General features: G+C 40.2%; 1 protein-coding gene across 1 annotated transcript in view; it reads left to right on the top strand.

The window, feature by feature from the left end:
• FUT9 (fucosyltransferase 9) overlaps window positions 1-22,437 on the top strand; it is a gene marked incomplete at its 3' end in the record, with an annotated part of 110,053 nt that extends 87,616 nt beyond the window's left edge. The window contains exon 2 of the mRNA XM_082480575.1: window positions 21,350-22,437. Coding sequence (XP_082336701.1) covers window positions 21,358-22,437 — 1,080 coding nt within the window. The 5' untranslated portion in view covers window positions 21,350-21,357. The remainder of the gene's footprint in view (window positions 1-21,349) is intronic.
• Between the last annotated feature and the right edge of the window lie 4,777 nt (window positions 22,438-27,214).

Here is a 27,214-nt window from a genome sequence, read left to right as displayed (position 1 = left end):
CTTTTCCATTAAAGTCAAAAGACAGAGGGCTAAGAATTGCCTTCACTGGATCATTTATTTACCAAGCCTCTCTTGCTTTGCTTTATCTAAGTGATTTTTCTCCTCGACAGCTACGGTAGGAATTACTTTAATGTGCTGTATTCGTTTGGTATTAGTCTCTGTATCACTCTATATCATTCTTTGGCTTTGTTTACTATGCTGCTTTTTATGGCATTATAGCCTGCCCAGTTTGGACGTCTTGACAGCTTAGTGGTCGTATTTATACTGCGGCCAACAATTAGGGAAACTTCAAGAAAGGTGATTCCCAATTGGTAAGGGAACAACACATTAAAAGCGAGGCCCAGCATGGAGCCCCACTAAACATCAGAGCAGGACCTGTGTTGGTTGGATGCTGGGCCAGAGCAGGGCTCTGGAAGAGGCATACCGAGGAACATGGGAAAAAGTGACTTGGTGGTTCAGAGCAGCGTCATTTGGTGGCAGCATTGTCACCTGCATCCAGTCTTCCAGAAGACCTGAGAAGCAGGGCAGGGAGGGAACTGGGGTTAGAAGCAGACAGAGCTGAACACAGTTGGAAGAACATAATGCCTCTAATTTAAATGGGATATTTACATAGTAATCTACACGAAGCCTGCAATCATAGGTCCAGAAAATATATGCAAAACACCAGTGTTATAACCAAATTCATGGGATTTTAATTCATGCTCATTAATCGGACAAAGGTTTCACCTGGAAGCATCAGTGATCTGGATCTTGCAGACATTTTTAATTCGGAGTGTCTGCTACTGGGTGAAAAACGAATAACTTCAGTAATGAATAATAAGCAGAGTAAGCCTGGTATGAAATGCGTGAAAGATTAAGAAAGAAGTCTTGAGGAAATGTCAGGGATGTAATAAATGCTGTACCATGTCTCCATGAAGGTAACTGTAGCACCCTTAGTCAAGTATATGTTTATAGGCATGGAAATTCATTCTGTATAGTAAATAACACAGTAAAGCCATGGTTCTTCAAGTCCGAACCCATTTTAAATAACACAGTAGGACATGTATATAATATAAAATGTCTTTAACAAACAAATAACACTATCAGGAAACTGCCTCTATTCTGCAACCTTTACTCTGGGCAAGTCTGGAGGTCTTGTCTTTCCTGAAGGCATTTGAAGTCCTAAGGCTTCCAGTTCCTTATCTACCATTAGTTGTCCGAGCACTGATAATCTTTCCAGTCTCTCAGAGGAACAGAGTACTAGAAAAAAAAAAAAAAATGCACTGCTTCCAGTTGCTTTTTTTCCCAATCTTCTCATGGGCCTTCATTCCAGCTATTTCCATTTATGTAATAACTCTTGTTGGATTAACATGCTGGGCCCTATCAAGAACACTCAAAGTTCTGTTGGTTTGCCTTAAAATAGACAAATGCATAGAAAAGAGCAGTCTCTAAATGAGGAAGAAGGACAGGAAAAGCAACATTGGCAATATTATTTGTTTAGTTCAATAAGCTGTTAAGATGTTGCTGGAGCTGCCGTATTTCCCTAACTGTTATTAATTCTGAGAAATGGAAAGGGTGTGATGTTGTCCCAAAAAAGAACAAAGTAAAGATGGAAACAGGGTGAGAGGATGAAGAAAAGGGAACAGTAGAAGTAGAAGAGGGGAAAAAAAGGATGCACTTAAGAGTGGGTTGAGGCTGTTCTCAGGAGGAATCATGATGTCTGAGGCTGAGACCATGAAGCTTTCACCATGGTCATGCTGTGAGTACAGGTGACTAGTATAGGACCAGTGAGGAGACTGAACTTTTCATAGGTATCACAGAAGCATTGTACATGTGCACATTACAAGTGCAAGCTCTTTCAGACAGATCCTTTGAGGTACTCTTTCCTAAAAGCTTAGGGGCAACTGGGAAGCGTGGCACTCCTCTGGGTGCTTGCTACTAAAGCAACAGTTGCTGGATTGTCTCCTGACAGAAAGTACAAATCACTCAGGCTATAGAATCATAGAATCATAGAATCATAGAATTGTCTAGTTTGGAAGGGACCTTTAAGATCATCTAGTCCAATCATCAACCTCATGCTGGCAAAAACACCACTAAACCATGTCCCTAAGCATCATGTCTACCTGTCTTTTAAATACTTCCAGGGATGGCAATTCCACCACTTCCCTGGGCAGCCTGTTCCAATGCTTGACAACCCTTTCGGTGAAGAAATTTCTCCTAATATCCAATCTAAACCTCCCCTGGTGCAACTTGAGTCCATTTCCTCTTGTCCTATCACTTGTTACTTGGGAGAAGAGATCAACCCCCTCCTTGTTACAATCTCCTTTAAGGTAGTTGTAGAGAGCAATAAGGTCTCCCCTGAGCCTCCTTTTCTCCAGGCTAAACAACCCCAGTTCTCTCAGCCACTGCTCATAAGACCTGTGCTCTAGACCCCTCACCAGCTTTGTTGCCCTCCTCTGGACACGCTCCAGCACCTCAATGTCTTTCTTGTAGTGAGGGGCCCAAAACTGAACACAGTATTTGAGGTGAGGCCTACGTCTGTATGGAGGAGACATGTATTTCTTCTACCCTTACTTTCCTTTACAAGGTAATCCAGTTGTACAGCTCAGGAGAAAGATGTGATGCTGTTGTCATATCACATCCTGACAGTATGTGACAGTGTGTACCTGTCCTCCGGGCTTGACAGAGGATGAGAAATCTTCCAGCCATTAAGGATATCATAAATTGATAGCTGGAATGATTTCTTGTCCTCTGCAAATTTTTGTGATGTTGAAAATGTCCTTATTTTTATCAGGGCAAAATTGAAATCTTTTGAACCATTCCCTCCCTAATGAGGTCCACTGGTATTAAAGCAGCTATAGGCTTCACTGAAAATTTGTTCAAAATCTGACAAAAAATACCCCTGAGAAAAAGTTAACAAACCCAACACTCTCAAGATAAGTTTTTGTTTTGTCAAACTGATAATGGACAACAATATACATATATATATTAAACATTTCGTGATCAAGTGTCCTTGGACTTTCGTAGATCAAAACATAGTTTTATGCCCAATACATCAGAATCCAAAATAATTTGAGAACCAATGTATGGAGAGAGAATAGGAAACAAAGGCCACTTAATTCCATTTGTCCAATGAAAACAAGAAAGTCATTTCCCCCATAAATTATAGTTAGCGTCCAGTAAATCTGAGTTTATTCTCCACTAGCAGTGAACAACAACTTATACACTGCAGGAATTTTTAAAAGAAATGAAAATTCTTTCCTCTGCATTTCAAACAATAATAGCAGTGGAAACATTTCTATTGTTCTTAGGTTTTATAAATCAAGGTATTCCAAACCTAAATTCTGTGCCACATTTTTCCTGAACACTATCCCTTTTATGTAATTTCCCTTATATGTGACAGTTAAATAAAACAGCAATGTAAAATCCCAATGGAAAAATAAATCTAGCTAGAGCAATCATACCATCAACACATCAGCTCTGCAAAACTCTGTCTTGCTTCCTTGCACAAAATGACAATTTAAAGTATCTTTCCAGAAGTCTCCTGGGAGATTATCATATTTTATTCTCTATTTAGAAAAAAAAAAAAAGTGAAAATCTTTGAGAACCTATTAGAAGTCTCCGAGTGAAATACTTACAGTTTAGTTCAGCATTATACGCCAGTTTCAGAGAAGCTGAAATCTAATTTATTTCATTTTACTTTCATCAGCAAGTAAAGGTCATCCATCCAAAACCAGCTTTTCCGGATGCACACATTTCATTTGTTATCATCTTAAGTAACACAGAAGTGCAGTCAAATTCCAATATCTGTCAATCGCACACGAGTTCTGTTAAGTAATCTTTTACTTTCTGTATAAGTGCTTACATCATGGACATTGAATAAATGCTCGCTTGGCATTCAAACAAACAGCTTAAAGCAGGAATACTTCCTTTAAACTATAAGGAGTTTTCTAAATATTTCATGAGTACCTGAAAAACTATATTTTCCAGTTAATATTACACTATTTGGAATCTAGAAAAAGTATTCTGCATGTAGTTACACCTCCAAAAATCAAAGTAACTCAATTTTTAAAAGTGCACCTTCTCTGATCTTTAAACACAGTCTTTCTACTCATCTATTGTATCAATTGCTAATAACAGGTATCTTTGGGAGCTCACTAGGAACTCCAAACAAGCACAGAAATAACTCGCAGATACACTAACTATGCTAATATACCAGTAGGCATATGCCTAATATGTCAGGTTATTTCTGGCAAACATACCAGGTCTTGGCATATTTTACTGTTGAGACTGAAAAAGCAGCATCAAGCAGGGTTAATTATTCTTGTGGCTTTGTTGCTGTGGTCGTCATCTGCATTAGTGATCTGCTTTGGACCCATTATGCAATTCTGAAATAGATCCCCACATTGCTTCCCCTTACTGTCTGTTGGTTCAGTTCTTAAAGAGATTTTGGTGTGCACAAACTATTTTCCTTTCCAAGAAGTAATCAGAGGCTTTGTTTCAAAACTGCTCCAGAGTTTTATGAGGATATTCAGCTCCAAACCAAGGTGAGGGCTGGACCACCCTGGGGCGCTGCGGCATGAACCCTACCTGCGTTCAGCAACAGGGCTTCCAAAACAGCCAGAGCTCTTACAGCAGTCTGAAATGGTTCTCACGCTTTATAAAGGGCCATCCGCTTTATAACATGCTATGTATGTTTTCCTCTTCACTGCCAGCTGCCACCCAGCAACTACATGTTCTCTTTTCCACTCCTTCAACATCCAAGGAATAAAATCAGGAATTCACTTCAAATACCTACTTGAACAGATTGACATAAGGTAGAAATGACTCACAGCTAGGTTATCAACCTTTGATTTCTTATGAATATTTCTAGCTTCTAACAATTTGGAACAATTTTTTTGTTCTAGTCATTTAAAGGAAGCAAAATACATGCAGTTAATATGCATATTACGTATGGTGTATTTATCTATTACGTAAGCACACATTAGCTGCCACCTGCTGATTATCCCATAATGCAGCCGAAAGACTGAGTTACAAAATCTCCTCCCATCTTCATACATTTTCATACAATGCCTGCCTTGTTCTGACTTGGGCCAAACTTTTCTCTTGTGGTAAATCAGTCTGCAGGATGAATGAAGCTCCACAAGAGAAAACCTCTCTATTGCTGCAAGTCCCGCAAGAAGAGTGGGTCAGTAAGAGACTGATCCTACACAGAAGCTGAGTTCTGCTGAAGATACATTTTCCCAGCCAGGCAGCCAGTCTCAGCAGTATTAAGGAAGCAAATTGGATGTGTGCACTCAGGTCATCTTCCTCTCATTCTCTCATGCAGAATGGAGTAAAAAAAACAACACCCTTATGAGTACAGAATAGTTTAAATAGAATAAAATCCCACATATTCTACTTACATTTTAATCTTCCTTTTTGGCATTGCAGAGCACACTTTCAGAACGCTAAATAACAAAAACAGATGCTAAGGTGTCAGGCATGACATAGGAACCTGAACAGAATAACTCAGAAAATAGACAGAAGATATATGGAAAGAACCTTTGAAAGTTTATTCTAAAATGTTAGATGTTTTGTTGGGTTTATTTTAAACACACAAACATAAATCTTAGACCTTTGTATTGGCAGTTAAAATTAATCCACTAGAAATAGCTGGTTGAAAACAATTATCATATTTGTCATATTCATGACTCAAAACCTAAAAGCACAGAAAACTTAAAAGAAACTGACTGGTAATAAAAATGAAGCTTATAATTATTGCTGACACTGAAAACACAAAAAGGGACAGAATATGAACGAAAACTAAATTGGATTTTAAGAATCCTTTGTCTTTAAAGCTTTCTATTCATATCAACTATGTCAATAAACATGCTTGCTGGCTTATTAAGAAAGATTCTTGAGTAAATCCACCCCATTTCCCCATGACGTATTTCGTCAGCATCCGAGTGTGAGCAACCACCTTCTCTTCCCTGCCAGAGTTTTTCCAGAAGTTTAAACAGCGATTTCCCATCTCCAGATATGTATACAGAGGTGTCCTGCATCTGATGCTGTAAATAATCTTCAGGGTTGCAGGATTCAGCCTGCTGCTGCGCTTCTTGCTGAAGGAACAGTTTGAGAGCAATGCTTTCTTTCATGTCCTCTCTGATAAAAGGGTTAAGGTATAGAAGAAAGAAAAAGGGTTTTTTGCTCATATAATAATAATGCCTGTCTCCACTTTCCGCATCCTCTTCCCATCCACCCCTCCCCAGCTTAGTGCCTCAGTGAATTCAATGGTCTGTTTCTCTCCCTCCTATTTGCCACTACGGCAGTAGCAGTCGCTCCATTGCCTTCTGCACCTGCTGGCTGGCACATCGCAAAGCAGTAACACTTCTCATTAGGAGCACTGTTTCTGCCCATGTCCAGCATGTTGGGCAGTAGTTTCCTATATATCCATAAGCATACGTGTGTATGTATGTGTATATACTTAGATACATATAGATATACGTAAGGTTATGGATACAAAGAAATATAAAGCAGACCTGAGAAGACACATTTCAGGGAATCTAAGAAATGAACTGTGTTACAAATACCACATCAATAATGTGTATTTATATGTGTGTGAATATGAATTTGTAAGTATATATTTATAAAATGTTGGAGGTGTGAAAAATTTCAATAGGTGATTAAATCTTTCCTAAGGTTACAGATTGTGTGTGTTTGTGTATATATGTGTATATAGGAGAGTGTTTATTATTTGTAACTTGTTCCAACATTTAGATTCCCTGAGCTCTGATTTACATGTCTTGCTGTCTCCTGAGTTGCCTTAGGTTTTTCATTTCTAAGTTAACTTTAATCACAAAGGAATAGCTTTTGAGCTCTTTGCCTCACTTCTTACATGTTGCTGCAATCAACTGAAAGAACAAAACCCTAACCATACTGAAATTAATAGAAGGGTTTCCAGTGTTTCTGCGAGCAAGATTTCATGTCTGATACTTGTCTTTCAGCAAATCCAGCTTTGCTGACAGAGTTTTGACTATAGTTCTGAAAAAGGGTTGTGGTTTTTCTTGTTGTACAGGTCAAGGTGTCATTGACTTAAATCTGGTTAAATCTTCTATTTACCTTTACTAACTTACTACAACCATGAAGACCAGGATGGGTTTTCAGAAATTTGAAACAAAGATACATCCCAGAGATAACTGATCTGAATGAAGGACATGGACGTGTTGGAGTGGGTCCAGAGAAGGGCCATGAAGAAGATCAGAGGGCTGGAGCACCTTTCCTATGAGGAGAGGCTGAGAGAGTTGGGGTTGTTCAGCCTGGAGAAAAGAAGACTCCGGGGAGATCTTGTTGCAGCCTTCCAGTATCTGAAAGGGGCCTATGAGAAAGCTGGAGAGGGGCTTTTTACAAGGGCATGTAGTGATAGGACAGGGGGGAATGGCTTCAAACTGGAAGAGGGTAGATTTGGATTAGATATTAGGAAGAAATTTTTCACTATGAGGGTGGTGAGACACTGGAACTCGTTGCCCAGAGAAGTTGTAGATGCCCCATCCCTGGAAGCGCTCAAGACCAGGTTGGATGGCTCTTTGATCAACTTGGTCTAGTGGGAGGTGTCCCTGATCATGGAACTAGATGCTCTTTAAGGTCCTTTCCAACCCAAACCATTCTATGATTCTATGAATAAGTATGATATGACTAGTTTCTGGTGACATTTGTTTGAAAGAAAATATTCTATCCCACACACGCAACTGTTTTGATGTAAATTGAAGTCATCATCGTCAAATATCTGTTAAAATCTTTATGATATTGTGGAAATCACTTTACCATTCTCGGTCTTCATTTCCACCCCTCCTTTACTTCCCATAAAGCGTTTTCAGTAATAATTTTCTGACTGTGCTGTGATAAAAACTTCATTAATGCTTGTAAAAGTCCAAACGATTCTTTAAGGGAAGGCATTGCAGAAGCAGAAGTATTGTTATTACTAAAGTACTTGTACGGTACTTTTAGTTTGCAGATTTTAAAGTATTTTATTAAAGGAAAAATGTCAGTATTCTAATGCTAGAATTATTCTAATTCTAAAGGTGTTGAAAATGAAATAGAATGTGATTAACACTTAAATTAAGCCAAATTAAATTCAACTCAACTAAACCCAAGTTAAGCTGGTTGAACAGCCAGGAAGTCCTACCACTTTGTTCTCTGCCCTATATATGGCTTGTCAGGCACCAGCAGGCTCGAATTGCCCTGGCAAAACTGTGCTGTCCTTCATCAGACCACGATGCTGGTCAGTAAGATCCAGATTTCCTATTGTTGTTGTTATTGTTGTTGTTGTTGTTATTATTGCTTTTGCTTACACTCCCTTTATGAGAACTTATCTATTCTGGCAGAAACCTCATTTAATTTGGCTGGGCAGGGGGCTTTGTGGTATTTTCAATTTTGCTTTCTGTGACATCTGACTACAGCTGATCATGAAGACCAAAGGCTGCACTCAAAAAACAGCTTGTGCACTGAGCGTTAGCATGGCTGACTGTTAGCCCAAAAGCCTCGTTAGGGTGCCTAGACCACCTACCTCATGCTGGAACTTAGGTACCTAAGGGTGGAGGCACACAGCACAAGCAGTTGAAGAAGCTGCCCAGAAAAGAACTGGAATGTGTCTTCCTCCATCCCTCACCAAGGCACATCCAGCGCTCTGAAGGAGTGGGTCATTCTTGGGATTCAGAGCTGGGAATCCTCCCTCGAGCTCAGGGAGCTAGCCTTTGCTTTTATGAAGAAATTAAGGAATTACACCTTTTGGAACACAGCCAGAGGAGGATTCACCCAGAATACAGATCGAGGTTTGTGATCTTTCCAACAAAGGAGATTCAAACCCCTTCTGCCACCTTCCCTTTACAAGGTTGTAAACTGCACAGAGAAGGAAGCTGACTACACCCTCTACTGCTGCAGATGTGCCCTTGGGCATAAATCATTAGGGAGTCAATAGGCAAGAGACAGAAGGAGGTCAAGGGAAAATAGTAGTGTCTCGATTAGCAGCTAGGACACCAATCACGAGGAAAGGATTCGTTTCCTCTAATCCTAAAGCTCTTCACACATTTTAAAATCGACAGCCATTGCCACCTAGGAGCGAGGAAATCTTTAAGGAAAGTGAGATATCTAGGTCTGAATCACTTCAGGCTGAAGTAGGATTCATATGTAATAGGTCCCAGCTTCAATTGCTGCATAAAGGGACTTCATCCTATGCCCGTTTCTTTAAAATCAGACAAACGAAAAGCAGCTGCTACCACTGCATTTAAGATGGAGTCCGCTCTTGTAGGCACATCTGCATCCCCAGGGCTGAGAGCTGGGGGAACAGCTAGTTTATCGATTTTGAATGGCCCTTCCCTGTGAAGAATGAGCCCCTTCTGGGGATGTGCTGGCACCAGGCTGCTAAGTGCACAGGAGCCTGAAAGGCAGAGAGACAGAGAAAGCTTAAGCATGACCAGCATTAAGAGACAAATGAGCAGAGGTTTTTCAGGGCTGCAGTTTCGGAGACAGACAGCAGCATTTCCCTTGATCTCTACTAGTAGTGCCTGTTTCTGGTTTGGGGCTCCTTAGGACTTGGGGTAGCCTAATCAATTGGGGGGTTACGTCCCTCTTATCGTTCTTGTCATCGCATTTACTAGGCTGTATTAACTGCAAGGATTCACAGACTGTTTGCAAAGGCAACTGCCTGCCATCATTTTTCTTTACACCGATGCCCTTAAAGCAGAGGAATACAGAATTAAATAGAGTGCTACTGACCTCATATCTAGCTCTTTTTTTTACCCTTTTCCAATTTATTTCCCTTGCTCTCTCTCTTTCTCTTTGTATTTCTTCCTAGCTATCTCTGCTGACTTTCTTTAGAAAGTTACTTTCTGAGTAGGATAGCTATATAAAGTCTTCCTTATGTAGTAGGAACAAATGAAAATTCCTTCTTTACCCTGTTTAAATACCTGTTTTTAACATATTCAGTAGCATTGTACCAGAGAAAGACTATGGGCTGCAAACCTTAAGTGGGAAAAAGACTGCTTGGCTAATTATGTTTCCAAGATATAGTAAATAATTTTGCATTAAATTGTTAATATAATGGTAAAAATTTTATTAATTCATTATGGAATTTTTGGTCTATTAAGAGTAGAATAATGTATAACAGTAAAATCCAGTAGTTAAACATCAGAATTAACTGCTTTAACATACTCTGCAAATATTTAACTTCTCTTTTTAACAAGCATAAAAGGAAGACAATACACTAAGAAATAATAAATAATGCGAGTCTTTCAAAATGAAGTATGATCTCTGCACTAGCTACTGATCTGCTTTGCACAATGTACGGTCAACAGCCTGTGCAGAATATTCTTCATTCCCGTACTCAAACCTTGAGAGTTGCTCTCAGAGGCATCGGTGCATATGTTAGCCCGGACAGTAAGTAGTAACAAGGAAACATCATCTTAAAACATGTAGGTGGTTGTAACTATTGGAGGATTTTTTCAGACTACCTTTCCTTCAACCCATTCCCCTCATGTATTTGCTATTTCTTGACTGAAGGATTTATTTTTTTTCTTTTCTACAGAACAAGTCTTTTCAGAGACTTTTTGTTCAGCTTTGTATTTCTCAGCTTGTTATACTAGTAGTTCCAGCTCTCTGCTCTTCCTTTTGTTATGTACACAAAGAGACACTCCAAGAAATTAACCACTGGTTTCTCTCAACTGCGAGTTCGTTTTCTCGGAGGAAGTGTGCAGTTTGAGAGGTTTAGGGATTGTTATTTTTGCTGGTTTTACAATATATACTATCTAAAATATATATTCTTTTTAAAATATGCTCTCATTCTTGCTATTTAATGTTTTAGGTTTCGGGGGATTAAGTTTTTGTTTCTGTTTGTGTGTGTGCATATCTTTAAAGTTCTTATAATATTATGAGGATTGATTCTGAATTTACTGTGTAAGGATCTTGCTCTTTCTTTCTGTGCATGAGCAAGAATCCACTTAGATTGGACTCTTAAAAGTCTTCTGTTCTGTTTTCAGTGTCCAAACTTGGCTAATCTTTATGGTGACTTACTAATTTGTTTGCTCCAGCAAGAAAAAGCACTTCATTTAAGAGTCTTGTTTTAGAATCACCTTCTACCTTACACCTACCAACCTCTTTCTTTAAAATGGTTATCACTACCAACACAAGTCACCTTGAAAACATAGCTGTTGGTGCACAATGAGAAAATGATTCATGCTGTTTTTACATTTTGCCAATTGTCCATTAATTTAGTGCTCATGTCCATGAATTTAGTGCTCATGTCCTTAAACTTACAAGTGCTCTACATGACATCACTTACTTGAATTGCACTTTTCCCAGATGGAAGACAAGCGACCATCATTTTGGCACTAAGTATCTCATGATATGAAGGATCTGTAGTCTCTATACACAGACTATAACCTGAAGCTTTGAGTCACTGATGCTCTTTCATGAAAGATAGAGCAGTGAGGAGCTCTGCTCAAGTCATTTAGACAACAACTAGCAGAACCTGGATAAGGACTCTTGGCCATCATGAGTCCCGTTGAACAACACTTGGTTACTTCTTTGTTCAGAATAGTCAAGAAATCCAATTCATTTGGCTGGATTTCTAAAATAAATGTCCCTCCTTCCACCCTGTGAGGGGAAGAACAAAAAATAAAGTCTTATTTGCAAAGAATATGGACATATTTAAAAAAAAAAACAGGCCTTTAAATCATCACCTCTCTTGTCCACTTTCCTTCTGATTGTATTAGGAAATGCCACCCTCGCTTTCAGCCACAGAGCAGATTGCACTTCAGTTGCTTGCTTTTCTCTCTAGGGCAGTTGTTGTCTCTCTGGCAACTAGTATCCATAGCACATAAGACTTCGCAAATTGAAGCAAGAACATTGACCTGCATCCTAAAAAAATACCAACTACATCAGTACAGATCCCAAACCCAGAGGTATAATGAGTTGCTTAAGGAAAAGGTGCTAGGCAGGCAGAGAAGTGAAATGTTAAGTAGAGATCAGATTATGAGGATTTTATGGTATTTTTTAGAGGCCTCTCAGGCTTTCTTTCTAGGCTACAGAGCTGTCTCAGGAGTTATGCTGCCACTGGCAGAATCCTCCAGATCTATGCAGTTGTATCTGCAAAAAAAGCAACATTCAATCCCAATTAAAATTTTCGAGCTTGCCTATGCAGCAAGATTCAGCAGTGTAACTACTGCACACAGCCTCTAATCATACCTACACAAACAGCTGGTGCTTAGAGCTCCAAAAGTCTTGCTTGCTACAGAAGTAAAGTCCCCTACAGTAAGTGTTCACTATTATAAGCGGGCATCCTCTGCTCTTTCCTGATTCCGATTTGTCTGTTTTGCATGGGGAGGTATTTTTCCATTGTACTGGGGAACTATATACTAGGAAACCAGCCAGAAGCAACTGTGGTTCTGGGATGTGGAGTTTAGCACACAGGCAAAGCAAAGCCTATGATTCTTCTTCTGTCACTTCATGGTCCATCTCTGTTTGGCTTAGCTCGCACTATTTTCCCAGCTACGGTGAGTTAACTAGGGCTTTCTGGTGGGCTGGTGGCCATCACAAATACATAGCTTGTGCAGGTATGTTATTCGTATTTCAGCTGGCTAGTTACTGTTTTACGAGCCAGCCACAAAGCTGCTGAAGAGCTCTTTCTGCAGTTCTGGCAGAATCAGAGAGAACAGCAGTTTGCTGTCCCCAAACCACATGGAAAGAAGGGAGAAAGAGACCATTTGCTTCTGGAGCAGCTTTTCTTTCATCTGCTTCATTTGGTGCAGAGCCTTTTCAGGGCTTTCGAAAGAACTGTGGACTGGCTTGTGCTGCATAGCTAGGATGAGCTTTATCTTCAGGAAGAGAAAAAGCACTTTCCTGGCAAGGCAGATAAAGTTTGCTACTAAGCTACAGTGGTGAAGAATGCCGTTTTCTGTAACTAGGAGAGTATGGAAAGCCACCACCCCTTTCACAGAACGCTATCCGCCATAAACAAACTGTGATGTGGACAAGCCAATGTGGAAGTTAAGGTAAAAATGTCATGTCTCTGCATGTTACCAAGGCTGGCAAAGCTGCTGAGGTTTCTGATAGCTTCGTATGCATGCAGTTGTGCCAAGGAGGGAATGGAGAGTACTTGTGTTCCCTCCAAGACAAACCTAAAAGCTCATAATTAGAAAGCAACACAGCCGCAGTGTGGAGTGGGGTGTCCTGACAGTAGTGCCAGATTGTCTGGAAAAGTTCCTTACAGGTAGAATTTTTGGGTAATGCCACTTCTCTCTTTTTTTTTTTTTTCTTTTACATATGTGGCAGTGGGGGTGGAGATAGGGACACTCCAGTATGAACAGCAGTGCTGTAGCCATTTCCCTCTGCCATTCTGAGAGGGAATCTGAGAGACTCTGCGTCCCTGGCTAATGCCTTTTGCTGTACAGTTGGATTGCAGAAAGGAACCACTGAGCTGTTGCCTAAGCAGCTGGAGAGTGACAGTGTGTGACTGCCTTGGGGAGAAGGAGAGGATAGATGACAATCACAGGGGAAGGCTGGGGGCTGCTGAGCCATAGCAGCACGCTGTGTGCTGCACAGCAATTGAGAGAAGGGAGCCGAGAATAGGGTTTCCCTCAGCGAGGCCTGAGGGGACAAAATTCAGCGATTCTCAAAAAAGCAGCAGTACCCCAGCTAGCAATTGACAGGAAGCTTTACGTTTTGCCTTCGAAAATAGGGACTTTTTGGTTGTTGTTGTACCTGCAATTTTTCAGTTTCCTTCATATTTTCACTGTGTACAGTATGGGTATTTCATAGTTTGTAAGACAAACTTCAAGATGGGGGATTTTTTTACCCATTTATTCAGCAGTCCTTTGGAGTTTTAGACTACCAGCTTGTGTTTTTATTAGGTGCATTTTACAAGAATCTGTGTTTAATATTATCACCGAGCACAAAGCTGGAAGGAATCAAGTGAGGTCATCTAGCCCAGCCCCAGGACCTGGGGGCACAATCTGATCTCTCATTGCTTCGTGGTGGTTGTCTAACCTGTTCTTAACAGTACCCAGTGATAGGTTCAGCACCATCCCTAAGCAATCTATCTTGATAGGCTACCTGTCCTCAGGGTGTTCTTAGATCATTTTTCTAAAACTGCTTAAAAAAAAAAAAAAAGCCGTTGTTGAATAAAATACTTCTATACTGTTCTTAAAGCACAAATACACAAAACTGGAATCTGAGGAATTGAACAAATAACCCGAAAACAAAGGAGGTGGAGAGGGGAGGAAAAAGAATGTTGCAAACAATAGAATAAAAATATGCAGTCTGAGATTAGCAGCTCATTCAGCTTTCAGCCTTTAGCTGTATGCAGCTCTGTTGAGCCTTTTCATACTAGGCTGCTTTCAGAAATCTGTGGGACAGGCATGGAAAGGCGTGGAAGCAAGCCCATGTTTGGATAGTGGGGGAAAAAATATCCACCATTCTGGTTGCGACAGAAGAGGCATAACTGGGAGCGATGAGAGTTAATTCCAACAAAAAGGGCATTCTTTAGTCTCGGAGAGCTAAAGCAAGAGCAGTTTGGGGCATGTCCACACAGCAGTGACTTGGAGATAAGAAGTCACACTCGGGCTATCCTGAGGCAATCAGTTTTCTTCTAATACTGCAGGTGAAAAAGCTCCAGCTAATTGGAAGCCTGATCTAAGAAAACACAGCTCTTAGCATAAATGCAGATATGCCATGGCCAGAGGCTGGTGAAATGTGCCAGAGGACAGAGAGAGCAATTTCAAATAAGCCTTCTTTCTAACAATAACAATTGTTTGCTTGTGATTCCTATCAGTTCCCACTGTGTTTGACCTTCCTTTTAATAGTCCCAGAATATCTACCTAGCAAGTTGTCTGCTTCTAAATGGGCCTACCTTTGACACCTCTGCTTCCTTCTGCTTTTGTTCCTCAGTCTTGAAAGTCCTCTGTGCCAGAAATGCCCCATTTGATCCCAGGAGTGATCCTCAGAGACTGTCTTGAGGTTGTTAAGTATTTCTTCTTGAGTTATCCTGAGATTGAGTGATGATGAAGATAAGACTTAGCCCCAAACACTTAAGAATTCTAAGATGAGAAAAGTGTCTTTTTTTATTCATTATTCAGTGTCTATGATTTCAAAAATCTTTGCTCCAGCTTAATTTTATAATACTGTCCTTTTCCTTCAGAAAATCTCAGTAATGAAAGTTATACCTCTGCAAGTAGTGATATATTTTGGGCTACTGGCAAAACCTTGAGGACATAGCAGAGAAACTGGTGTAAAAATATACCAGGGAAACAGGCACTGATATTACTGACCAAAAAGGTTACATTTTCTCCCACCTGCAGTGATTGAGAAGTCATTGTTGTAATAAAGTAATGATAGAACTGTTCACATAAAATTCCATTTTATTTCTTAGTGAACATGACATATATTTTTGCAAGCCTTGCCTGGTGTACTTGGGGTTAACATTGCTAGTACCCTGTTACTATCTCCCTGTTTGTGCTGCTACTAAATGGAGTTGCTTGCTGATGGAATACCAAGTTTTGCACTTAAAAAGCAGCCTTGCTAAGTTTTGTACCGAGAAAAATAGTCTTGTACTGATGAAATACTACACTTTCATCTGAGAAAAAAAGCAACTAGAAAATACTTGCTATGCCACAACACTCTGAAATGTACTTTATAACAAAACTAACAAAAGTACCGAATTCTTCCAGTTGGTGAAAGTCTCAGTAAACACATTTCTTTGACAAACTTTTCTTTTCAGAGCCTGGCATGCCAGAGGTTGATGGGGGAGGGGATCTGAAAAAAGGAAATTTGTGCTTCTGTGGTGGAAGGAAAACCGTGAAAGAGGAAGGGTGAACTAAGGTTACTTGGCTGGGTGTCTTGTAACAAATGTCTCCTTTGCATCACCTTTATAGTGAGAATCACAACAGGAGATTGATGGTTATCTTGGGCATAAAAGGGAAAAAGGAAATAAGTAAATATGGAAAAGAGTCCATACTTTGGAGAATATCGTGGGAAAACAAATCCATGAATTCTAGTGGACAAACAAAAAAAATACAACCTATACTTCTAAGCAGTACAGACAAGCTACTTCTCAAGAAAATAGTATTTGTCAACAGGTGCTTACCACATTCCTTCACTGTGCTGCTGCCTGACTCTGTACAGGACACAGTCCCAAAAGCCATGAAGGCAGAGTTTGCTGGTCCATTCCATAGGTTCCTCAGTCTTCTTTGTGGAGCACAGAAGTTAGTGCTTCTGAGGTTAGCACTTCATCCTGAAAAATTACTGCTATTCCTAGTGCACATCTTAATAATTATTACCGGAGTTACCACAAAATGGAATAGAAAGACAGGATTCTATGGCAAAATCCTGTCCAGTCCCTCAGGGTATGTGTAAGTGGTATTTTTAGAAGTCTGCTCAGGTCTTCTGCTCCTTTGCAAGCCTCTTATTCCAGGTTTTAATGGGTCTTGCCTTTACAACCCTTTTCCACCATCCCATTAGCAATAGGTTCAAAGTGAAGCACGCTAGTGATGCCTATACATCTCCTAATGGATGTATGAGTCTGTGTAATGAACAGTTAGTCCTCTGAATCCACAGGATGGAAAACTAAAAAGAACTATCCTGGCTGTAGGCTAGTGTTTTGGTGAAAGGCAAAATCTGATATCGATGATCCCAGAGCAGTAGGGGGCACATGAGTTCACAGGGCAGCAAACCAAAGCAAGGAAACAGATGTGGAAGGGATAAAATAGGTAAACTCACCTTCTTAGCATTGTGAGATGTTAATATTGGTACTCTGGTTTGCACAAACAGCAAGTGTTTTTCCTCACTTTGGCATTACTATTCAAAAGCTTCCTACACAAATACAATGCCGTGGACACACTAGAATTTCAAGCAGAGAACAGAACACATAATATCTGGTCATTTCCTATGTAGCAAGAATCGCCATGTGATGATGCAGGGTTTTTTATTAATTAGCAGAAAAGCTTAGTGTAAAATAATCCCTTTCAGAGAGGCTTCTGTCAGAGGGCTTTTAACCGGAGGGCGGCTAAGTTACAAGGCACAACGTTATGGTCCTTTTCTGATTTCCCATCCATTTCAATCCCTAGAAAATGAACAGTCTCTGTGAATAGACACCTTTCCCAACCTATTGTTCAAACTCAACTCATGTTATCTGTTCAGTGAAAAAGTTATACCTATTCTGCCTGTTGGTTTCAGTAGCACAGAAATGAAGAAGTGAGTCACATGAAGGTCAACTCAGCCTCTTGTTTTTTCCTTGAGTTTCATGTCCTGGAGCTGCTCAACCTTCTTCCTCAGAGACCCCAGTCTGACTTTCACTGCAGTGAGGCAGGGGAGAGCCGTCTGCTTTCATGGGTCATAAACTCCCCTCTAGACGTATTTCCAGTAAAAATCAACGTAGGCTGAAAAAAAAAAAAAACAGTGCAATGTTGCTGTAAAACCACAAATTTATTTCATGGGAATATTAACTGATGAGGATAAGTGGAAAAGCCGTGGACACAGCAGTTCCTCCCCTTTACTCCCTTCGGGATCACTTTGCTGAAAGCAGAGAGGACCTGCTAAACTATGTCCAAAAGAAAGGGGCCAACACAAAAGAGTCAGACTCAAGATAACGCTATATTTTGTATAACTGCATTGGGTGTCTGTGCCCAGGCACTGGCACCAGGCTCTGTGAGGAGAGGCCGGGGCTGCCCCACGCCAGAAGCAGCTGGTTCCAGCTGGCTCCCGCCGGCTCCAACCAACCCGCCGCAGCGCAGGGCTGGGCCCCGCAGCCAAGATGGTGGCCCCGCTGGGAAAGCGCATTTAGGAAAGGGACAGGCAGTGAGGAACAAAGGAATAAAAATGTGAGAAACAAGCCTGTGAGCACCAAGGTCAATGAAGGAGGAGGTGGTCCGGGCACTGAAGTGGAGATTCCCGTACAGCCCACGGAGGACCACGGTGGAGTAGATAGCCTGGGCAGGGCCCCGCGCCGGAGCAGGGGGATATGGCCTGAAGGAACTGCAGCCCATGGACAGCCCACGCAGGAGCAGAGTTTTTTTTCCTGAAGGGACTGTACCCCATGGGAAGGGCCCACGTTGGAGCAGGGGAAAAGCGTGAAGAGGAAGGAGTGGCAGAGAGGAACCATTGTGAGCTGATCACAAACCCCCATTGCCCATCCCTCTGCATTGCTCAGGGACAGGGAAGAGGTAGAGTCATCGGGAATGAAGCAGAAAGTTGAGCCTGGGAAGAAGTTGGGGGGAAGTATTCATTTAACTTTCGTCTTACATTAATTTTCACCAAGGTGAGTCTGTTTTGCCTGTGACAGTAGTTGGTGAGTGATCTCCCTGTCCTTACCTCAGCCCACGAGGTTTTCATCTTGTTTTCTCCCCCTGTCCCGTTGAGGAGGGGAAGTGAAAGAGCGGCTGGGTGAATATCTGACAACGAGCCCTGGTTAACCCACCACAATAACTAAAACCAAATTTAAGATTATCTGCCTTCCCAAAAACAAGGGAGATATTGTGTCAAATTCCCTTTTCCTCAAGTTATAGAGTAAAGATAAGCAGGACCTTCCTTCCTTTTTCCTTTCCTCAATAGTGAACGTGAAAACATTTTTGTTGTAACTGTAGTGCTACCCTCACGCATCAGTTTTTACACTCACAAAGCAGCAAAGTTATGTTGCATTAATGGACCTCTGAATCGCATTATACCATGTCTTCATTCTGAATTTAACTACTTATTTCACAGGTTAGAGGAGATGAGCTACAAAACTGGCTTAAAAGGCCTGAAATTCTCTTTCTGTGACTTTGAATATTTTATTTTTTTATTTATTTATATTATATATTTTATGTATGTATATAGGGGTGGGATTTTTATAAAAAATTTTGTGGAGTTAGCTAGTAAACATAAAAAAAACCCAAACAAATAATTAAAAAATATGCAGAAAAAGAAAGCCAGAGAAATTTTATAATCATTGAAATGCACCGCAGACTTACCTTTCTACAGTAGGGCAGTGTATTCAGACCACTTCTTTTGGCAACTAACTTCCACTCCTTTTTCCCTGTATGTCATATTGCTCTTTACATGGTTAACTGTTTTTATTTTTAGAACTCCTCTGAGTTTCAGGGCTACGTTCAGGAGCAAAGGTTAGCAATAAGCAACCCCTAACTTTTCTAGGTTTCACAAGAACTGTATGGAAGAGAACTTCTGGCAAGAGATTTATCACTTCCTTCAGGAAGAGACAACCAGAAAGAGGCCAAAGAAGGCCTTTCTCCCCATGGAAAAAATGGTACCTCACAAAGATAAAAGAATCAGAATAGTTTGGGTTGGAAGGGACCTTTAAAGGTCATCTAGTCCAACCTCACTGCAATAATCAGGGACATCTTCAACTAGATCAGGTTGCTCAGAGGCCCATCCTACCTGACTTTAGATGTTTCCAGGGATGGGGCATTTACCACCTCTATGGGCAACCTGTTCCAGTGTTTTACCACCCTCGTTTTTAAAAATTTCTTCTTTCTATCTAATCTAAATCTTCCTTCTTTAAGTTTAAAGCCATTACCCCTTGTCCTATCACAACAGACTGTGCTAAAAACTTTGTCCTCATCTTTCTTATAAGCCCCCTTGAAGTACTGAAAATCTGCAATAAGGTGTCCCTGGAGCCTTTTCTTCTAAGGGCTGTGGCATGAAAACATAATAAAATCTTTAAGGACATCTTTTTACTCATTTTTCTTTATGGGGAAACTATGTGAGGCTGCATATGGAAGAGCTGAGAACCTCTATTGCTGCTTTTCTTCCCTAGGTATTTTAGGAGTCTTCTGGCGAAGACGTGAATGTTCATCCCCACGTAGCCATCAGGCATGAACTAGTTTTCTAACAGTCTTATTGATTACAGAATTAAGTTTCAGCACCTTCCTTTTTCATTCCTTTAAACTTATATCCTCCATGCATATATACACACAAATATGAATGGACCAAATCTGCAGCAGTTATCCCTTAAACAGACAAAAGAACAGAATCAAAGGGTAAATTTGTCTGTCTTGGGTGTCTCTTAAACTCTTGGCCTAGGTTCTAAGCAAAAGGACTTTTCGAGGTATATACTGATTTCTATCAAGCACAAGATGCATTAAAATCCTGCTTTTAATTTATGTTAATTAGCTTTTAATGTGAAGAAGAGAAATCACGGAATCACGGAATCACAGAGTTTCAGAGTTGGAAGGGACCTCTAGAGATCATCTAGTCCAACTCCCCTGCTAAAGCAGGATTGCCTAGAGCACATTACTCAGGACTGCATCCAGGCGGGTCTTGAAAATCTCCAGGGAAGGGGACTCCACAACCTCCCTGGGCAGCCTGTGCCAGTGCTCTGTCACCCTCACCGTAAAGAAGTGTTTCCCTGTATTTGAATGGAACTTCCTGTGTTCTAACTTGTGCCTATTGCCCCTCGTCCTGTTACTTGGAACCATTGAAAAGAGCCTGGCTCCATCCTCCTTCAACCCACCCTTTAGATACTTGTATGCCATAATAAGGTCTCCCCTCAGCCTTCTCTTCTCCAGGCTAAAGAGTCCCAGCTCTCTCAGCCTTTCCTCATAAGGCAGATGCTCCAAGCCCTTAATCATCTTAGTTGCCCTTCGCTGGACTCGCTCCAGCAGTTCCCTGTCTCTCTTGAACTGGGGAGCCCAAAACTGGACACAGTATTCCAGTTGTGGCCTCACCAGTGCAGAGTAGAGGGGGAGAATGACCTCCCTCGACCTACTGGCCACATTCTTCCCTATGCAGCCCAGGATTCCATTGGCCTTTTTTGTGACAAGGGCACATTGCTGGGCCATGGATAATTTACTGTCTACCACAACCCCCAGATCCTTCTCCTCAGAGCTACTTCCCAGCAGGTCCACCCCTAACCTATACTGGTGCCTAGCATTCTTCCTCCCCAGGTGCAGGACCTTGCACTTGCTTTTGTTGAACCTCATTAGGTTCTTCTCTGCCCAGCTCTCCAGCCTGTCCAGGTCACACTGGATGGCAGCACAGCCCTCTGGGGTGTCAGCCACCCCACCCAGTTTGGTATCATCAGCAAACTTGCTGAGGATACACTCTGTCCCCTCATCCAGGTCATTAATGAATATATTGAACAAAATTGGACCAAGTATTGACCCCTGGGGGACACCACTGGTTACAGGCCTCCAACTAGACTATACATCATTATCCAATATTTTGTCATGAATAGCATGCAAAAACCCATACCCTCTCCACTCAAAGGAAATTTCTGAGGTTAAAGCTCAGTGATATTGAAGTTCTATCTATTTTCAGGTCTGTTGTCTGCTTGCTTTAACAGGATATGTATATGTAATTTAATACCTGATGTTATTTTCTCTCTTTCTCTTCCTCTCTCTTTTCTCAGAACAAATTATGACATCAACATCTAAAGGAATTTTCCGGCCATTCTTTATTATCTTCATTGTCCTTGGTTGTTTCATGGCATTTATACTAATTTATATCAAACCAACAAATAGCTGGATCTCTGGTCCTATAGAATCAGCCAGCTCAGTTTTGAAAATGAAGAGCTTCTTTTCTTCCAAAACAGATAATGTTAATGAGACTACTGTTTTGATCTGGGTTTGGCCATTTGGTCAGACATTCGATCTAACATCCTGCCAAACAATGTTCAATATCCACGGGTGCCATCTGACTATTGACCGCTCACTATATAACAAGTCCCATGCTGTTCTCATTCATCACAGGGACATTAGCTGGGATCTGACTAATTTACCTCAGCAAGCCAGGCCACCATTCCAGAAATGGATTTGGATGAACTTGGAGTCTCCAACTCATACTCCACAAAAGAGTGGCATTGAACACCTCTTTAACCTGACCCTGACTTATCGGCGTGATTCAGATATTCAGGTGCCTTATGGCTTCATGATGGTTGGTACAAGTTCCTTTACATTTGAAGTGCCAAGCAAGGAAAACTTAGTCTGTTGGGTTGTAAGCAACTGGAACCCTGAGCACGCTCGAGTCAAGTATTACAATGAGCTTAGCAAATACATTGAAATCCATACCTACGGACAAGCCTTTGGGGACTACGTCAATGATAAAAACTTGATTCCAACTATCTCCACCTGCAAATTCTACCTTTCTTTTGAAAATTCAATCCACAAAGATTACATTACTGAAAAACTTTACAACGCTCTTCTGGCCGGATCAGTACCAGTTGTACTGGGTCCTTCCAGAGAAAACTATGAGAATTACATTCCAGCAGACTCTTTCATACACGTGGAAGATTTTCTCTCCCCAAGAGAGCTGGCAGAATATCTTCTGATGCTTGACAAAAATAACAAGATGTACCTTAGTTATTTCAACTGGAAGAAGGATTTCTCAGTGCATCTTCCAAGGTTCTGGGAATCACACGCATGTCTTGCTTGTGATCATGTGAAAAGACACCAGGAATACAAGTCCATTGGAAATTTAGAAACATGGTTTTGGAATTAATTTGTGTGTGTGTGTGTGCGCGCGCGAGCGTGTGTGTGCACTTTTTTGAAGAAGCCAGAAGAAACTTCAGTCCAAGTGGAGAGGAAAGGAAAAGACAAAAAAAAAAAAAGAAGGAAAAGGGAACCTTGTGTCATGATTTAGCAGCTATCCTCTTTTGGCTCTCCTATTTATATTTTGTTTGTAAGAGATTTTAAAAGATCAGCAGCAGCAGTCATCAATACTCAGTTTTAAATTATAATGCACATACTAATGATGTGCACTGAAAAATATTTGATTGTTTACTATAATTTTTAAACAAGATTTTCCACATTTTCTGTGAAATACATCCCTGTTGTACACTTAGTCATTTTTAACACTTCTTTTTTTATTTTTAACATTACATTTGCTGTTTAACCTATTTGGAAAACGAGGACACGACTTTTAAATGCCAGAGAGAATTTTAAGAACATAATTTGCTGTTCCAGTCTGAAATGTATGTAATATTTAAAAGACAGTAAAGTTTTTTTATGATTCATCTTACATTTCAAGAACACAGTAAAGTTCAATACCTACATTTATTCCAATGTGTTCAGTTGGACCCTTTTTAAGGGTGAGGAACCTAGAAATACAGTTTTTAAAAGGTGTTACAATAGTAGACAGTCTTTTTTTCTAAACATGTTTCCTAACAAATAGCTCTATTAAGTTAATTTAGGAATATATGTTTTCTTACCCTCAGAAGACTAAAGAAGTCAGACATAGAGAAGATGAACAACTGTAGCGACCAAAGCCCAGATTCATCCAATTTTTAGTGTATTTAAATGTAGCATGTCCTTATGTCTCATTGTGTCTCAAGTATTGTTTACCTGAACCAGGGTTGTAAGTGGTGTTATACTGATAAAGAGATAAACAGATTTTAACATAAGCATTTGATTACATCAGCTTCCTGCACTGAATTGAGCTGGTAATAATGGGTTTTTATAAATAGCTTGTTGAGAAATTTTAGCAATTTCTATCATATAATTTCTTGAATAGTTGTGAATTTGTCCTCAATTCTGTGAAGATCTGTTGAACTTTAATTGTAGCTGGACAACTTGTTATGGCTCACAAAAGTGGAAAAAATGACCAAACGATTTATTTTCTGAAAGAAATATGCTGAAATTCAATAAATAAGTTATCAGGCTAACATATTAAACCATTCAACTTATTAAGCTAATGAGCTTCGGTTTTTGAAAATATTTTATGACAGGTATAAACGAATGCACTCTTGCACTCTTAAGAGCAGCAGTTGCTATCAAAATTTGAATATATAAATAGGTTCTTAAGTATTAAATTTGCTTTGATAGCAAATACGAAAATGTGATGATTGTCAAGATTGTTTAAAATGTTTGCTTTTAACATGTGTCTTGATTTTATTACTTTTTTCTTTCAGCTAAGACAAATATTTGATTACTATATATGTTCATATGTACACAAGGTTGGTTTAATGACATAAATGTATGGATAAGTTTTGGTATCAAGTGAAAGCAAATCAGCTTGTTTTTTTCTGGTCAAAAATGTTACAAATCACACTTTCAACTGACAAAAAAATTAAATGAAAAAACTTCAGCTTATGTGATGTATAAGACCTCGGTCAAGCAAAGTAGTTGATCAAGTACCTAAGATTAAACTTGCAGACAACAACATTGCTGAAGTAATGGAATAAGGGATAAACAATAGTAAACATTTAGGAAAAGATAAGTTGATTTGTCAGATACTTTTTTTACCGCAGGCTGGAATAGAAACGCAAAAGGCTGTAAGAGTAATGTAGTTACATTTCTAAAACAGGAAACTCCAAGGAAAGGTTACAGAAACACTTGTTCTCTCCCTATGGCTTCAAAAGCTGTTTTCTGATCCAGATATTTATTTATACTGCTTATTGCTGTCTTTAAAAGCCAGTTTTCTATATACTGTGAATCTCCTAAACTCACCAGCATTCCAGTATGAAACAAGATGAGCTTACCTTGCAAATTAATGGAATATAATGAAACCCAGTCTCCTGAAAACAAAGTCCTGCCATAGATGAAATATGGGTAGTATTTGTATCATTTTGAAGGCAAGTGGCTATCACCTATAGTCTGTCCTGTAGGACATCATAGCTTTTGTTTTCAGGACGACTGAAATTCTCAGTCACTGAATATAATCTGATTGCCTTGATGCTGGAATCTGGAAGTTCTTTGCATTGATCTCAGTGGAAGTGCATTCACCTCTTTGTGAATATCCCCACTCCCTTATTTCAGTCCTCATTTCAGATAGTGGGAGTTGAGCTTTGTGTTACAAGGCCTTATGTCAAATCAGACTGGTTTCTTGGCGTCAAGATTCAGCCGATAATTTCTTATATTAATAGAAAGTAAGCACAATAATAAGATATATGACTTGTTACTATAAATGTCAATCTGTGTATACACAGGAAAGTTCTGAAATATATGCTAAATTTTAAGCCTGTAAGTAATGTCATTACCTCTGTGAGCACTGGATACAGTCAGCATGGCTAATCTTGTGCAGAATTTTAAGAAATGTGAAAGTCTTTTGCTGGAACTGGAAAGACAGAAAGCCGCTCTCTTCACAGAAGAGGCTTCTATACTTTGCATTCAGAATGCATTGCTAAAATTGTGTCAAAGATTAATAAAACAGGAGAGAAATCTAATCCAGATTGAAATGGCGAAGAATCATGACCCAATCCTAAACAAGAGACATGACCCTAATGCCTCACTGAAATTCATGAAGTGTGTGGGCTGGAACGTAAGTGAACCATCCATTTTATGAAGATTTTAAGGTGATTTACAGGTATCAAGCCTTAAGCAGTTCTGGATATAAAGAGCTTTGCTGACAGAAGATGAAGCATCTTCACGCATATCCAGCCTAGGTGGTAAATGATATGAAACAATGGATGTAAAACATCTGGACTGCAGGCAGTCTACCTAGACTGTCACATCTAACTCGCAGAAGATTGATCCCAGTGTATATATAACATTAAGCATTGTGTCGTCTGTGCTCCTTCAGTGGGCTACCCTACATGAACAGCTAGCATAAATAGAGTCAAATAGTAAATCGCTGTGGAGGATAATGGGCAAAACCAATGAATTATGGAAGAGTAAATGAAATAGAATTAGTTAAAATAGAGAACAATGTATTGTTTATGCCTTGGTACCACTGGTAAAACAAGATAATTGTACAAGAAAAGAGAAATGAAAGATGAGAAATCACACCAATTCTTAACTATTTTCTCAACAATTGTATTTCAGGCGTTCAGTTTATTTTATTTGCCAGCCCACAATAATCTTGCATATGCACTTGTCACAAGTTGACTTGGCAGTCACTGAAGACAGAGAGTAATAATTATTTCTTTTGCAATGGCTTCTTTTGGATATTTTTAGGCTCTCTGTCATGCATGGAGCTATCAGCATTACTGCCTTTCTCAGTGTGAAAAATACGACCCAAAACAGATGAAATACAAACCGCAGGTGCATTGCTGCCCCACTGAATGTGAACGCACATCAGGCGAAACTGGCAGCAGATCCTTCTAAAGCAGAGTTTTCCTTTCATTTCACAACGCTCAATGACCACAGCAGCTTTTGCTCGGTATGAGATCTCCATTCCTTAGCAAATCCTGGTTGCCAGTTTCTTTGAACACCTCTTGCCACCCGAGATGGCTGTACTCACAGTGAACAAGCAGCCTGAGCAAGGCCCACAGAATGTGCACAGCACAGCTGCCAGCAACATATTTCAGAAACAGATCAAATAAAGTGAAATTTGGACTGAGAGACCATAAATGTGGGGACTTGTAGAGTTCATTATGCAGACTGAGCAAAATATGGGAAATTGGCACTACTGAGCACAGTAAACAGCTACTTACTGTTTCTAGCTACTCATGTTTGTTTCTCAAACTGGGCTTAAAGAAACCCCCAAACACATAATTTTCTCCCATCTCTAATCAAGCAAGCTTCAGTTAAATCACCAATAACTGTTGCTGGTTATTCAAACATGGGACTCCTGTTGGCTTTGTTTTTTCTGTTTTATTAGCTAAAAAATAAGAGTGAAGTCTGTCAGTAAGCTATTCATATTTCTTACCTGACCAAGAATTCTTATTCTTATTTTCTTTTCTTTTTTGATTTTGAAGTAAATCATGTCCTCGTGCAACAATACTTTCTGGAGTTGATTCAAGAAAGGCCTTTAGCACATGCACATGACCATGAGACTCAAGCACACGCTTAAATTTAAGAGCATCTTAAATGCTTTAATGCATTGGGGCTTTAAACGGTATGTTTATATTGCCTTTGGGGATTGTGCCAGGGAGCACAGTTTGTAGCCAACAGAGGCCAATTTATGTGGCCTGTTTTGCATCACGTGTGACTGGTTACTCCACACTGAAAACTGTTTGGGCTAATTCTGGCTTAGCATCTGTCCAATATACTATGGCCCCACTCTTCTGCTTCAGCACACTATATGTGCCACTGTTGCCTCAAGCTATCCACGCAGCACGGCACTCCACCTTACAGCCTCCCTGTGTTGTGCAGCGTGAGTGAACTTGCATGTGATATCAGCAGATGAGAGGAGCTGAGGCTTGCTGAGATAGCTTTTCGAGGACCGTCCGAGGAAGAAAGCCTAAAACCCAGTCATGTGTGCATCCTTTTAATCGGGACTGAGTGCACCCTAGAGAGGGTCACTCTCAGCCATACCTGATTCCTCTTGGAGGAAAATATTTGCTTCAGTCTAGATGAGACTCTGTGAGTCAACAACTGTGTGTGCAAAGTGGGAACAA

The sequence above is a fragment of the Vanellus vanellus genome (genome assembly GCF_965231255.1).
Source record: "Vanellus vanellus genome assembly, chromosome: 3".
NCBI lineage: Eukaryota > Metazoa > Chordata > Aves > Charadriiformes > Charadriidae > Vanellus > Vanellus vanellus.
The sequence above is the reverse complement of the archived record's forward strand: the minus strand, read 5'-3'. Positions and strand labels throughout refer to the sequence as shown.